The sequence below is a fragment of the Megalobrama amblycephala genome, linkage group LG24, assembly GCF_018812025.1.
Source record: "Megalobrama amblycephala isolate DHTTF-2021 linkage group LG24, ASM1881202v1, whole genome shotgun sequence".
NCBI classification, from domain to species: domain Eukaryota; kingdom Metazoa; phylum Chordata; class Actinopteri; order Cypriniformes; family Xenocyprididae; genus Megalobrama; species Megalobrama amblycephala.
The window spans coordinates 10,130,014-10,146,378 of record NC_063067.1 but is presented as its reverse complement, the minus strand read 5'-3'; the positions used below and the strand labels follow the sequence as shown (position 1 = coordinate 10,146,378).

General features: G+C 38.4%; 1 protein-coding gene across 1 annotated transcript in view; it reads right to left on the bottom strand.

Annotated features, from left to right (window-relative positions):
- Positions 1-5,240: 5,240 nt before the first annotated feature.
- Positions 5,241-16,365, bottom strand: part of zfp64 (zinc finger protein 64 homolog (mouse)) — an 11,668-nt gene continuing 543 nt past the window's right edge. The window contains exons 2-6 of the mRNA XM_048177969.1: positions 13,588-13,746; positions 12,608-12,724; positions 10,148-10,210; positions 9,795-10,046; positions 5,241-7,817 (exon numbers count right to left, since the gene is read on the bottom strand). Coding sequence (XP_048033926.1) covers positions 6,526-7,817; positions 9,795-10,046; positions 10,148-10,210; positions 12,608-12,724; positions 13,588-13,746 — 1,883 coding nt within the window. The 3' untranslated portion in view covers positions 5,241-6,525. The remainder of the gene's footprint in view (positions 7,818-9,794; positions 10,047-10,147; positions 10,211-12,607; positions 12,725-13,587; positions 13,747-16,365) is intronic.

Here is a 16,365-nt window from a genome sequence, read left to right as displayed (position 1 = left end):
TCCATGTGACATCAGTGGGTTAGTTAGAAGTTTTTGAAGCATCGAAAATACATTTTGATCCAAAAATAACAAAAACTACGACTTTATTCAGCATTGTCTTCTCTTCCGGAATCCTTTCCATTGAAATTATTCCATTGAATCCTTTCATCTGTCGGCGTTGGTAATGCACTTTTACGTCATTGTTTTTGGCGATTAGGACATCCATTAGGACATGCACACTTACGCACCATTTTAAAAAATATAGCAATTCCAAAATACAACGAAGTAAACGAAGCTCGGGCGCACCAGATAACACGTCAGCAGCGTCACTGCGGAGTCGTGAACCACACTCCGGAGCAGAAGGGGGCGGTAATGCACCAATAAGCTGGATGCCAACTGCCGTAAAACAGGAAAGAAGAAGAAGAAGAAGAAGCGGAGTCGTGAACGCGGATTGACAACAGACCCGGAAGAGAATACAATGCTGAATAAAGTCGTAGTTTTTGTTATTTTTGGACCAAAATGTATTTTCGATGCTTCAAAAACTTCTAACTGACCCACTGATGTCACATGGACCACTTTGATGATGTTTTTATTACCTTTCTGGACATGGACAGTCTACCGTACATACACTTTCAATGGAGGGACAGAAAGCTCTCGGACTAAATCTAAAATATCTTAAACTGTGTTCTGAAGATGAACGGAGGTCTTACGGGTTTGGAACGACATGAGGGTGAGTCATTAATGACATAATTTTAATTTTTGGGTGAACTAACCCTTTAAGAACATCTAAGTGTACTCAACTGTGCTATTTTGAGACACCATGAAATATGAACTTAAATGTGCTTTTAATATACTATCTCTGTATTTAAAAAATGCATTTAGATGCTACTTAAAGTACATTTGAACCCATAGTGTACTACAAGTGGTAACTAAATGCATTTTTTAAATACAGAGATAGTATATTAAAAGCACATTTAAGTTCATATTTCATGGTGTCTCAAAATAGCACAGCTGAGTACACTGAGATGTTCTTAAGATGATCTTAAGTAGTACTAAAGAAGAATTTTTAGTATATTAAGTACAAAATTAGTGCGTGAAAATAGAGCACTTTAAGTACATTATAGAAATGTACTTTTTTTTTTCACCTGGGATCATATAGGTATAAATAATTCCTGTTTAATTTATTATTCAATTGTTTAATTAAGGTTTATACATAGTTTCCATGACAGAGTTAAATATAAATCGTTTCATTACTACTGGAGCTGCCAGTTTGCTAAGTTTGAAAATATTAAACAGCAAGCACAAAATATGCAAAAGTGGCAGCCATTCAGGTGCACTCATTCACTCCCTCAAGTGAACTATAAGTGTAGTAGGGAATAGTGAATGAGGGTGTAGGGGGCGATTTCGAACACAGCCAAGGAAAACCAAGACTAGAAACTAAACAGAACAAGACAATGAAACTAAACATGACATGTGACAAGATACCAGCGGTTCTCTCTCATGCATTTCACGGACTGTACGGCCTCAGACACAGCGTGTCCTTATGCTCAAACTGTACACACTGCACAGTAAAGCTTCACGCAGCGCTGGATAATCAAAACACGTACGTCTGACAATGTTTGGCTTTTCTTCTGTTTGAACATCATTCATACGGAGTCACAGAGTGTTTTCTTCCGAGGAAAGCGAGAGAGAGAGAGAGAAAGAGGGAGAGCGGTCAGTACTGAGCTGCTAAATCTATTAGCACTGACGGAAAAATCAATGTGCTCTTGTCCCTGTGAGACTCCCACTCAGATGTAGCCTTCACTTCCATGCAAACACACGGCTGTCTGAAGAATGCAGCGGGGGACAGTGACAATGAGGTCGCCAAATATTGACTTCTGTCCAGTGGAGAGCTCATGCTTTTAGAAATATGAGGAAAGTGACGTCAGGTCAGAGGGACTCTTTAGAGAGACTCAATTACTGTGACAGAGATCACATAGTGGCAAATAACCAATCCAGAAAACCGATGAAATCACTGTACAATTTATACTTATTAATAGCAAAACAATTTGACGGAACAAATTTGAATTAAATCCTTACTGACACACACCTAGGCTATAGGTTTTAATGAAAAGCGAAGATGCCTGAAATATACAACTTAACAATAACCGGCCACTATAGGGAGCTTCAATTAAAGGGTTAGTTCACCCAAAAATGAAAATAACGTCATTTATTACTCACCCTCATGTTGTTCTACACCCCTAAAACCTTCGTTCAGCTTCGGAACACAAATTAAGATATTTTTGATGAAATCTGATGGCTCAGTGAGGCCTGCATTGTTACTGCACCTCTCAAGATCCATAAAGGTACTAAAAACATATTTAAATCAGTTCATGTGAGCTCAGTGATTCTACCTTAATATTATGAAGCAACGAGAATATTTTTGTGCAACAAAATAATGACTTTTCAACAATATTTAGTGATGGCCGATTTCAAAACACTGCTTCATAGCTTTATGAATCGTTCAAATTAGTGATTCGGATCGTGTATCAAACTGCTGAAATCACGTGACTTTGACGCTCCAAACCACTGATTTGATTCGTAAAGCTCCGAAACAGTGTTTTGAAATCGGCCATCACTAAATATTGTTGATAAGTCGTTATTTAGTTTTTTTGCCACACAAAAATATTCTCGTCGCTTTATAATATTAAGGTAGAAGCACTGAACTCACATGAACTGATTTAAATATGTTTTTAGTAGCTTTATGGATCTTGAGAGGTGCAGTGACATTGCTGGCCTCACTGAGCCATTGGATTTCATCAAAAATACCTTAATTCCTGTCCCGAAGATGAACAAAGGTCTTACGGGTGTGGAAAGGCATGAGGGTGAGTAATAAATAACATTATTTTCATTTTTGGGTGAACTAACCCTTTAACCTCCGAACTGTTTCGACTGACCAAACCTCACAAATGTTGACAAAAATGTTAACATGATGATTCAGGAATCTAACAGAATCTCAAAGATTCGAATTGAGATCCAAGAATCAAATCTTTTTGTCTAGATACACAAAGAAAGCTGTTTATTTTGTGCCTTCCATGCATTGTCTAGCATTAAAAAACAAACAAACCAAAAAAAGTACAAAAATACAGTTAATATCCATTCATTTACTGTAAAAAATCAAAGTAAAGATTCTGAAAAATCTATAAACAACGTCAAGGGCTGATGGAATTTATTTCACGTGACATCTAGCTGTGATAAAGCACTGACGATTATGCAAATGTTTAATTGAAGAATCGAATCGAATCTTTATGTATCGACACCCAAGCAGAGTTAGTGGGTTTTAGTGTGGTGACGTTCGTGGTCAAGAAAACACTGTACACTTATACAGTTCATAACTAAAATAAGTAAAAGAAGAAAAAAGAAAGAAAGATTCATTTCGAAGAACTGAATCAAATCAACCAACGCTGAAAATGGTTTCCAAAACTACATTCAAGCAATCCTGGTATTGCAAGATATTATTAACCATAAGTAAGATATGAAATGCAAGACAAGTGTTGTTGGTAGAAAACCGGCGCAAACAGGTGCTCTCCAGCTCACCTATCCACTAAAGAGGAAGAGGTCACAGGCTTTATCTGGATGGATTAGCTGAGCGTGAGCATTGTGGCGGGGGAAATGTCCTGATATGAGACTGGTGGTCAGGCATATGCACGCACAGCAAAATGCAGCACTCATATTTCATGCGTCTCCATCTGCATCTCTACAACTGCCTGAAAGATCTTATCTCGTAACTGTCAGTGCAGGAAACGCGATAGTTCGCATGAGTATGTAGGCATTGGTTAACTGCTACAAGGTGGATATCAGCTACTTGCGCGAAATCAAAGATCATATGTGTGTAATATCTGCTTGGTGAATTTATATTTCCTAAATTACCCTGAAAACATGAGATAAGAGATGACTGATGCCTTGCCGAGATTAAACAAGTCCGCTCTCTGGCTTTACAGTACAGCATTTTGAAGGTTGCACTGCCATCTATAGGCAAGACAAGATTTTGATTTCAAAACAATTGAATCTTGTCTAAAACCTACATACAGTTGCAAGAAAAAGTATGTGAGCCACTTGCAGAATCTGTGAAAATGAAAAATTTGAACAAAATAAGAGAGATCATACAAAATGCATGTTATTTTTTAGGCAATGACACACAGAATCAATTAAGAATCAATGGTTCACATACTTTTGAATGGGGTAATTTTAATAAATTCAGCTTTTTTTTTTTGTCTTATGGATTATATGTAAACATCTTTTATATAAAATATCTAACTCCGGACAGTACTAAATAAAAAATAACATGCATTTTGTATGATCTCTCTTATTTTGTAAAAATTTTTCACATTTTCACAGATTCTGCAAGTGGCTTTTTCTTGCTTAGTACAGTGGCTTTAACAAGAATGAAATGATTAAAATAAAAAACCACAACCACGAATGAAATGATTCATAATACAACATATCAAGGGATTTTTTTGTTTTTGTTTTGTGTGTGTGTGACAAAAATCCCTGGAGATTAGATACACGCTATTTGATAACACTTTACAGGAAGGTTTAATGTATTGACTACATTAGTTAACATGAACTAATTAACAACACTTAAGCAAGATTTATTAATCTTAGTTCATTTCAACATAGTTGACTAATGTTTACAACTGAAACCCTGTTGTAAAGTGTTGCCAGAAAAATAAGTAGTTATTTAACAAACTTTTATATAAAAGAAACTTAAAACTTATTTCGCAACACAACAAGCTTGTGTAGCTACAAACTCAAATACACTAACATTCAAAGGTTTGGGGTTATTAAGATTTTAAAATATTAATAACCCCAACAACCCTCAACAAGGCTGCATTAATTTGATCACAGATACAGTAAAAACTCTAATATTGTTAAATATTAACATTTAAAATAACCAGTTTCTATTTTAATATATTCTAAAATGTAATTTATTCTTGTGATGGCAAAAGCTAAACTTCAGAAATCATTCTAATAATTTGATTTGCTGCTTAAGAAACATTACTTATTATCAATGTTATAAATAGTTGTGCTGCTTAATATTTTTGCAGAAACTGTGAATTCTTTAATGCTCAGAAAGGTCAAAAGAAAATGTCTCTTTTGATCAATTTAATGCATCCTTGCTGAATCAAAGTATTACACACACACAACTTACAACACTACACCACCTGAAAAACAGAAAATACACAAAAACACCATTTAAAAGGTAAAAGCAAGTCAATGACTGAAAAAGGAGAATGTTTATTTTACTGTAGAACAGGGGAAAAACATCATTTGTTCACATTTGATTCGATACATGAATATGAAACTATGACTCCCTGATCCAGTATGGCAACCCCTATATATTATGTCAAAACAACACATTTTCAACTTGTAAAATTTGTCTTTGTCGAACTCTTAATTTTATGACAGCGCTTTTTTCTGCCACCAAAATGGCAGTGGTTTGAACATTTAAAGTTAACTATTAATCTCTACAGCATATTTACTGGTGTTACCTGATATACTTTCTTTGTATTTCAATGTGAATTAAAGTAGTGATGAAGTATTTTGTTGTCGTTACCAACAAACTTGCACATTTAAGGGTTAGTTCACCCAAAAATGAAAATTCTGTCATTAATTACTCACCCTCATGTCGTTCCACACCTGTAAGACCTTCGTTCATCTTCGGAACACAAATTAAGATATTTTTGATGAAATGTAATTACCACTTTCAAGGTCCAGAAAAGTACTAAAGACATCATTAAAGTAGTCCATGTGACTACAGTGGTTCACCCTTAATGTTATAAAGTGATGAGAATACTTTTTGTGCGCAAAAACATAACAAAAATAACAACTTTATTCAATATTTTCTTCTCTTCCCTGTCAGTCTCCTACGCTGTCGATGTTGTAAACGCAGGATTCCGGGTTCTACGTCCGAACGCTGGCTCAGTATTGGCCGACGCCGTTCACGTGAGCAGCACGACGCATGCATGAGATGCTGACACAGGAGCCGGCCAATAATGAGTCAGCGTTCGGACGTAAAACCAGGAAGCGCTGAACTGTGTCTTCAATGTAATCAGAGTAGGAGAAAGACATGGAAGAGAAGAACAAAGTTATTTTGTTTCTCATCGCTTCATCACATTAAGGTTGAACCACTGTAGTCATGTGGACTATTTTAACGATGTCTTCACTACCTTTCTGGACCTCAAAAGGTATAATGACGTATTTTCATCAAAAATATCTTAATTTGTGTTCTGAAGATGAATGAATGAGGGTGAGTAATTAATGACAGAAATTTCATTTTTGGATAAACTAACCCTTTAATCCATTTTGCATGAATGTTGCTGTAGAAAGTGAATCATTTCTGAGTTAGAGGACGTGATGACCTCAGAGCTGAACGTCTGATTGCCAATCTTATAATTACAGTAATTCCAACACAACGTGAATGAAGCATTAGTTGGAAAAAGAAACAGGAAATTAACAAAACAAACACGGTTAGTTTTAACCACGATATCACAATGATTTGCATAACTACGAATCACCGATGTCCACTGTGTTTGAGTCTGAAAATATATGGTGCGGAGACAGATGGTACTTGTTAGCCTGCTGGTCTTGTGTTGAAATGGACAAAGGGAGACTTTGAACAAGAATGGTCCCCGGTGGACCAATATCTAAACTGTCTTCAGGCATAGCGACCTCTGAGTGCTTGGACACGTCCTGAGACAAGGTGCCGTCAATGTTCAGCGGTTCTTTTGTGGCGGCGATCGTCGGATTTGCCTCCGTTACCACCGTAACCTCGGTCCCGCCCTCCTGGATGAGCTTGTGGAGGCTTTCCAGGTCAGAACAGGACGTGATAAAGGTGTGTGTGCCGTCGGAAGCTGATGCGATGAAGTTTTGAGTACTGGTTTGTGGGACGGTTTCACCGGGACTGATTTGAGTGAGTAAAACCGTCTGGTGCTCGAGGCCGCCTTCTGGTGCTAGCATGTTGACGTGCTGTATTACGGGGTTCAAAAGCACTTCGTGATCATCCGGACCGAGCAGCGTCTTTGCGGCGGAAGCCTGAACGAAAGTAGCCTCCGGTACTAAAGAGGGCGCCACAATGATCTTAAGATGCGTTGCGTTGTAGGAAGATGGCGCGTCGGTTGCAATAGAGGCAAATCCTGCATTTTGTACAGGTTGTTTGGTAACAGTTTGTGACTCTTGATTATAAGTTTGTTGTTGTGCGTTACTGTTATGCTGCCTCTTGTGGCTGCGAAGAGAATCCTCCCTGACGAACGAAGCCTCGCACAAGTCGCAACGAAACGCCCGCGTTGCCTCCAGTCTCGCCCGGTAGCGTGAGCTAAGAGGTTTGGGTGGCTCCTCCCCTGTCCCGCCTTTACACGGCCGATCCGGTTTATCCGCATGACACTTCCTCCTGTGAATTAACAAATTACTCCGCTGCTTACTAGCAAACGAACAGTGCTCACATTTAAAGGGCCGTTCGTCCGAGTGCACGCGCTCGTGGATCTTGAGAGCCCCCTTGTTGGAGCAGGAGTAACTGCACTCGCTGCACTGCAAAGGCTGGGCCGGCTGGTGCTGGCGGGAATGGTGTCGCAGGGCGGCTTTGGTGGAGCACTGGAAGTCACACTTTGAACAGCGGAAGGAGTCAGAGGCGCTGTGTTTTAGCTGCACATGCGATTTTAAGTTGGCCTTCATGGCACAGCGATACTCACAGAGTTCACACTTATAAGGCTTCTCGCCGGAGTGAACCCGACTGTGACGCTTCAGGTCAGAGTTGATCTTGAATTTGGCATCGCATTGATTGCACTGGAAAGGGGCGTCACCTGAGGAGGAAACATCCAGGCATGTGAACTGAATACAAATACCACTACCGGTGCTGCTCGATCACAAAAAAGAAATGCTATTTGTTATCAACATACTAATCAAGCAAAATAAAAAGTGCAATTTTTGTAATGTATAAGGCTGTTTTAAAAATGACACTTTTATTTTTATTTTATTTTTTACTTATTATTATTATTATTATTTTGGAAAAACACCAGTACTTTGATTGTGCTGATTAATTGATTGTGTGTGTTCTGAACAACAGACGAAACAGGAAAAGATTAATAAGATAAAATAGTTAAGTTTCACATGCAAGTGTAAATTCTGTAGTTCTTGGAAATACTTGGTGTGGCTGAAACAACAAAGAAAAACACTTTGTGCTTCTTTTAAAGATTTTAGTTGATCTTTATTTGTTGTTCTTATTTCAATTTGTTACTTTTTTGTGTAGTATACACAAAAATAAATTTATATATATTTACACACACTAATGCATTACATATATACACACACATACACACTACTGTTAAAAGGTTTGGTATTAGAGAATAATATTTCTCTTATTCTCATCAAGGTTGCTTTTAATTATTTATACAGTTAAAACTGTAACACTGTGAGTTATTACATTTTACAACTTTTGTATTTTAATACATTTTTAAAAATGTAATGTATTCCTGTGATGTCAAAGATGCATTTTCAGCATCATTACTCCAGTCTTCAGTGTCACATGAGCTAAAAAAAATTCTAATATGCTGATTTGCTGCTCTAGAAACATTTCTGATTATTATAAATGTTAAAAACAGTTGTGCTGCTTCATATTTTTGTGGAAACTTTTTTTCCAGAAATAATAGAAAGTTCAAAAGAACAGCATTTATTTGAAATAGTAATCTTTTGTAACATTACTATTTAAAGGTGCCCTAGAATGTTTTTTCACAAGATGTAATATAAGTCTAAGGTGTCCCCTGAATGTGTCTGTGAAGTTTCAGCTCAAAATACCCCATAGATTTTTTTTAATTAATTTTTTTAACTTCCTATTTTGGGGCATCATTAAATATGCACCGATTCAGGCTGCGACCCCTTTAAATCCTCGCTCTCCCCGCCCCCGAGCTCGCGACTATAAAACAGTGCATAAACAAAGTTTACACAGCTAATATAACCCTCAAATGGATCTTTACAAAATGTTCATCATGCATGCATCAGATCATGTGAGTATAGTATTTATTTGGATGTTTACATTTGATTCTGAATGAGTTTGAGGCTATGCTCTGTGGCTAAAGCTAACATTACACACTGTTGGAGAGATTTATAAAGAATGAAGTTGTGTTTATGCATTATACAGACTGCAAGTGTTTAATAATGAAAATAGCGACGGCTCCGTGAATATAGTAATAAACGATGGTAACTTTAACCACATTTAACAGTACATTAGCAACATGCTAATGAAACATTTAGAAAGACAATTTACAAATATCACTAAAAATATCATGATATCATGGATCATGTCAGTTATTATTGCTCCATTTTTCGCTGTTGTTCTTGCTTGCTTATCTAGTCTGATGATTCAGCTGTACACAGATCCAGACGTTAATACTGGCTGCCCTTGTCTAATGCCTTGATCATGGGCTGGCATATGCAAATATTGGGGGCGTACATATTAATGATCCCAACTGTTACGTAACAGTCGGTGTTATGTTGAGATTCGCCTGTTCTTCGGAGGTCTTTTAAACAAATGAGATTTACACAAGAAGCAGGAAACAATGGAGTTTGAGACTCACTGTATGTCATTCCATGTACTGAACTCTTGTTATTCAACTAAGCCGAGGTAAATTCAATTTTAAATTCTATGGCACCTTTAATTCTCTTCTGATCAATTTAATGCATCTTTGCTGAATAAAAGTGTTCATTTCTTTAAAAAGAAAACATCTTACCAAACCCAAACATTAGTGTAACTGTCAGAGTACACGATCCCCTGCGGTCCTCACCTGTGTGAGATCGGAGGTGAACGGTCAGCTGGCTGGAGTTGCGGCTGGCGTAGGGGCATATCTGACACTTAAAGGGTCTCTCGTCATAGTGGATACGAAGATGCTTCTTCAGGCTACTGCTGTCGGCCGCCGCGTACGGACAGTACTTACACTTGTGTGGTTTCTCTCCCGTGTGCAAACGGCTGTGGAGATTCAGCTTATCGCGACGACTGAAGCGTTTATGACACAGTTCACACTCGAAAGGCCTCTCACCTGAAAAAAGGAGACCGATCTCAGCACTTTAATGTTTATTTGGCAGCATTTAATAATGTCAGTTAAGTGTCAGACGAAAACACAGAATGGAAATTACTTACCAGTATGTGTTAACATATGTCTCTCCATGTCTTTTTGGCCATACTGAGTTTTGAATGTACAACCTAAGGGCACAAAATGAAATTAAACAACTTTAAAGCTCCATATAGTTCAGATTTTTAATACCTCAAAGGGGACCTATTATGCCCTTTTAGTCTTGATTTTTTTTTTTTTGGGTGTCTACTAGAATAGGTTTTCATGCTTGAATGTTCAAAAAATTGATTTATTTTATTTATTTATTTATTTTTTTTTTTTACATATTTGACTATGTTGCAGCACCTCTCTTCCCAGTCTGTCAGTAATGCACTGTTTAGTTCTGGTATCTATGAAGCCCCTCCTTCCGAAAAAGCGCAATGAGCTCTGATTGGTCACTGGACCAGTGTGTTGTGATTGGTGTTTGGGAAATGTCACACCCCTTGCGAGTTTCAACACAATACTAACTCAACCAGGCAACGCCCCTTTATTTTGCATGAACCTTTAGCAGGAATTGAAATGAGGAATATTGTGACGTGTTTATTCCCGGAAGAAAACTCAAGACTACAATGGGGCGTTTCAGGGAGTTCAGAAGCATTACTGATACAGAGAATAACTCCCTTTGGTGTGACTTTATGCTTTGCAAATTTGCAGACATTTGCTTCAAAATGAATTTTTCAAATTTCTCAGTCAGGTTTTAGGGCATACCACAGTACTGAGTCGGCTTTGATCAGGGTTTTAAATGATTTATTGACTGCAGTTGACCTTAGCGCTGCATTCGATATCACTCTCACGGCTTGAAAAGGTGGTGGGAATCCATGGTATAGCACATGCATGGTTTAAGCCCTTTCTTTCAAAGAAAGACAGTGATTTCCAAGTTTGAGAAACAGATTTATTCTGTGGTTAAGTCCTGTTTTTATCACTTAAGATTAATAGCAAAGGTGAAACCATTTTTGTCCATGAGTGATCAGGAAAAAATCATTCATGCTTTTGTATTTACAAGGTTAGATTGCTGCAACTCAGTATATGTTAATAAATCATTGCTTAACTGCTTACAACTGGTTCAAAATGCTGCTGCAAAGCTTTTGACAGGAGACCATATTACTCCGGTTTTGAGTTTTTTACAATGGCTACCAATCCATTACAGAATCAATTTTAAACTTTTGTTTTTTGTTTATAAATCATTGCATTGTATGGATTAGTTGTAGTTGGTGGAACTGATTGAGAAATATGAGCCAAAACAGTCTTTAATGTCAGCTGACCAGCTGGCTTTGATGATTCCTAGAACTAAACGGAGAAGTGGAGATCGAGCTTTTGTAGCGATAGCTCCTAAACTTTGGAATGATTTGAACTTTTTCTCTAAGATCGGCACCCACACTACGTGTTTTTAAACACAAGCTTAAAGGGATAGTTCACCCAAAAAAATTTGATGTTTATCTGCTTACCCCCAGGGCATCCAAGATGTAGGTGACTTTGTTTCTTCAGTAGAACACAAATGATGATTTTTAACTGCAACCGTTGCCGTCTGTCAGTCGTATAATGCAAGTCAATGGTCACACAATCTATAAGAGTCAATAAACACGACAGATAAATCCAAATTAAACCCTGTGACGACACATTGTTGTCCTATGACACAAAACGATCGGTTTGTGGGAGAAACCGAACATTATTTATATAATTCTTTACCTCTAATACACCACTATGTCCAACAGCTTTCAGCACTCGCTTGGTGAGGTCTGATCGCGCTCTGACAGTGGCAGTGATGTCTAGCACTCATTGAAGTATATGCGCGAGACATCACTGCCACTGTCAGAGCGCGATCAGACCTCACCAAGCGAGTGCTGAACGCAGTTGGACATAGTGGTGTTTTAGAGGTAAAAAAAAATGATATAAATACTGTTCGGTTTCTCGCACAAACCGATCGTTTCGTGTCTTAGGACATCAATGTGCCGTCACGAGCCGCAGGGTTTCATTTGGATTTGTCTGACGTGTTTATTGACTCTTATAGATTGTGTGACCATTGACTCGCATTATACGACTGACAGACGGCAACAGTTGCAGTTAAAAATCATCATTTGTGTTCAACTGAAGAAACAAAGTCACCTATATCTTGGATGCCCTGGGGGTAAGCAGATAAACATCAAATTTTCATTTTTGGGTGAACTATCCCTTTAAGGAATAGCTCCTCACGTTAGCATTTAATGGGGTATAGACAGTGTATTAAAAATGATGGGTTTATTTCGCTGTTATTTTATTTGTGGTTTTATTGTTGTGTTTTTATGGTTGTGATTGTCTCTTTTAAGTGTTTACATATTGCACAGCACCTAGTCAATGGTCTGTAGTGTAAAAGTCTTCGATATACAAAAAAATAGACATTTTTCATGCTCAAACAGCAACATTACACAATAAAGAAAGTTGAACATGTAAAAGGTTTGTTTTAAAAGCAAGCATATGAAAGTGAGAAATGCAATGTTGTTGCTGACCCTTACCTGAGAATGTGCATATGTGTCTTTTCTGAGTTAGTGCAGGCTTTAGCTTTTTGGAGGGGGTTTTCTGGGCTTTGGTGAGGGTCTTCTTGACTTTTGGTACACATGTCTGAAATGTCTCTAAAAAATGCCTTTGCGATTAGTAAACAGCCTACTACAGACTAATTATGACCTTTAAAGGGTTAGTTCACCCAAAAATGAAAATAATGTCATTTATTACTCACCCTCATGTCGTTCCACACCCGTAAGACCTTCGTTCATCTTCGGGACACAAATTAAGATATTTTTGATGAAATCTGATGGCTCAGTGAGGCCTGCATAGACAGCAATGCCATTTCTTCTCTCAAGATCCATTAATGTACTAAAAACATATTTAAATCAGTTCATGTGAGTACAGTGGTTCAATATTAATATTATAAAGTGAGGAGAATATTTTTGGCGAGCCAAAAAAACAAAATAACGACTTATATAGTGATGGCTGATTTCAAAACAGGATCGTTATGAATCTTTTGTGTCAAATCATGATTCGGATTGTGTGTCAAACCTCCAAACTGCTGAAATCACGTGACTTTTGGCGCTCCGAACCACTGATTTGGCACAAAAGATTCATAACGCTCCGAAGCTTCATGAAGCAGTGTTTTGAAATTGGCCATCACTATATAAGTCGTTATTTTGTTTTTTTGGAGCTCCAAAAATATTCTCTTGGCTTTATAATATTAATATTGAACCACTGTACTCACATGAACTGATTTAAATATGTTTTTAGTACATTAATGGATCTTGAGAGAAGAAATGGCATTGCTGTCTATGCAGGCCTCACTGAGCCATCGGATTTCATCAAAAATATCTTAATTTGTGTCCCGAAGATGAACAAAGGTCTTACGGGTGTGGAACGGCATGAGGGTAAGTAATAAATGACATTATTTTCATTTTTGGGTGAACTAACCCTTTAAAGTGACATGGCACTTAGAGGTAAAACTCACCACTGGGTCCACTGTTGTTTCGGGCTGATATTTGAGTCGAGGGGATTTGGCAGCAGTTTTGCTTGTGTGCAAAAAAGACCTCAACGTTGTTGTACTGCTGTTTGCAGAAGCCGCAGATGTGGATGTCGGGACTCACTTCTACTAAGAGGTGGTTTACTCCTGTGAATATACATCAAAGATACAAAAGGGGAGAAAAACATTGAAGTTCCCATAAAGGGGTTGAACAATGAAACTGAAACTCTGCCCAATATATTGATGGAGGTGTTGAATTAGCAGAGCAATAGAACAATTGTACATAAATATTGCAATCCACACAACATGGAGACATATCAGAGTTCAAAAAAGGACAAACTGTTGGTGCATGTCTCGCTGGCTCATCTGTGACCAGGATAGCAAGTCTTTGTGGTGTAATGTCAGTATACCTCCTCGGAGGAGGAACCACATCCAACAGGAGTAACTGTCGACGCAAGAGGAAGCTGTCTGAAAGGGATGTCCGGGTACTAACTTGGATTGCATCCAAAAAACATAAAACCACAACTGCCCAACTCACTGCAGAATTAAATGCGCACCTCAACTCTCCTGTTTTCACCAAAACTGTTAGTCGAGAGCTCCACAATATTCATGGTCAGGCTGCTATAGCTGAACATTTGCCAGTGTCGGTTTCATTGGTGCCAACAGTGCAAATCTTGGGCTGTGGATAATGTGAAACATCTGATAAGTCCACCTTCACATCCGTGGAAGTAACGGTGTGGAGAAGCCCCAAAGAGTGATGGTTTGGGCTGTAATATCATGGCACTGCCTACTGTGCTTGATGGACGCATCACTGCTAAGGACTACTGAACCATTCTGGAGGACCATGTGCACCTAACATTGAACCCTGAAGGGGATGTCATTAGGGCTGGGCGATATATCGCATGCGATTGTCACGCGCATTTCGTCAGTAAAGCCGGTCGCCATCACCTGCTTTCAAATGGAGCGGCATTTAATAGACAGAGCCGTAGATCACTGACAAGCTACGCAATATCGAGTTCATTATCGAAGGCGATTCATCTGCGATATGAACGCGATATTGCGTGGCTTTTCAGTGATCTACGGTTCTGTCTATTAAAGGTGCCCTAGATTCAAAAATTGAATTTATATTGGCATAGTTAAATAACAAGAGTTCAGTACATGGAAAAGACATACAGTGAGTCTCAAACACCATTGTTTCCTCCTTCTTATATAAATCTCATTTGTTTAAACGACCTCCGAAGAACAGGCGAATCTCAACATAACACCGACTGTTACGTAACAGTCGGGGTGTACGCCCCAATATTTGCATAATGCCAGCCCATGTTTAAGGGATTACACAAGCCAGTAACGTCTGGATCTGCACAGATGAAGCATCAGACTAGGTAAGCAAGCAAGAGGTGATGGCGATTTAGCGGTAATCAGGGAACCGGCTTTACTGACGAAATGCGCGTGACAATCTCATGCTATATATCGTGCAGCCCTATTTCAAATGATATAACTTGGTATCTTTATTAATATTTTAGATAGTATCTTAGATAGATAGATAGCTCCTTAGCCTGATAACATGATCATGTCGAGCTAGGCGGGCATGGTTTCAGCACCTCAGGTTCCAACCATGACCTGCCTCTTTGCCCATTTTTAGTTATCCGTGAGTGACGTGCGATGACGCGCTGCTAAGATGGCAGCGGCCTCATTTTCGCTTCAAAAATGCTCTTCAGAAATCTACGGGTGATGTCACGGACACTACGTCCATATTTTTTTTACAGTCTATGACCAATACACACAACAAAAATTGGTTTGGTGAACGTGAAAGTGAACATCTCCCATGGCCTGCACAGTCTCCAGATATAAATAATATTGAGCCACTTTAGGGTATTTTGTAGGAGCGAATCAGAAAAGGTTTTCCTCCACCAGCATCACCTAGTGACTTCCCAGTCACTGTTCTGGAGGAGGAATGGCTCAAAATCCCTCTGGCCGGCCTGAAGGACTTGTATCTGTCATTCAGAAGACAAACTGATGCTGTATTGGCCTCAAAAGGAGGCCCGCCTACACCATCTTAAAGGGTTAGTTCACCCAAAAATTAAAATAATGTCATTTATTACTCACCCTCATGCCGTTCTACACCCGTAAGACCTTCGTTCATCTTCGGAACACAAATTAAGATATTTTTGTTGAAATCCGATGGCTCAGTGAGGCCTCCATAGCCAGCAATGACATTTCCTCTCTCAAGATCCATTAATGTACTAAAAACATATTTAAATCAGTTCATGTGAGTACAGTGGTTCAATATTAATATTATAAAGCGACAAGAAATTTTTTTGGCGAGCCAAAATAACAAAATAACGACTTATATAGTGATGGCCGATTTCAAAACACTGCTTCATGAAGCTTCGGAGTGTTATAAATCAGCATCGATTTGATTCACCGCTGATTCAACACACTGATTCACAACGCTTCGAAGCTTCATGAAGCAGTGTTTTGAAATCGGCCATCACTATATAAGTCATTATTTTGTTATTTTGGCTCGCCAAAAATATTCGTGTCGCTTTATAATATTAATATTGAACCACTGTACTCACATGAACTGATTTAAATATGTTTTTAGTACATTAATGGATCTTGAGAGAGGAAATGTCATTGCTGGCTATGGAGGCCTCACTGAGCCATCGGATTTCAACAAAAATATCTTAATTTGTGTTCTGAAGATGAACGAAGGTCTTACGGGTGTGGAACGGCATGAGGGTGAATAAATGACATTATTTTCAT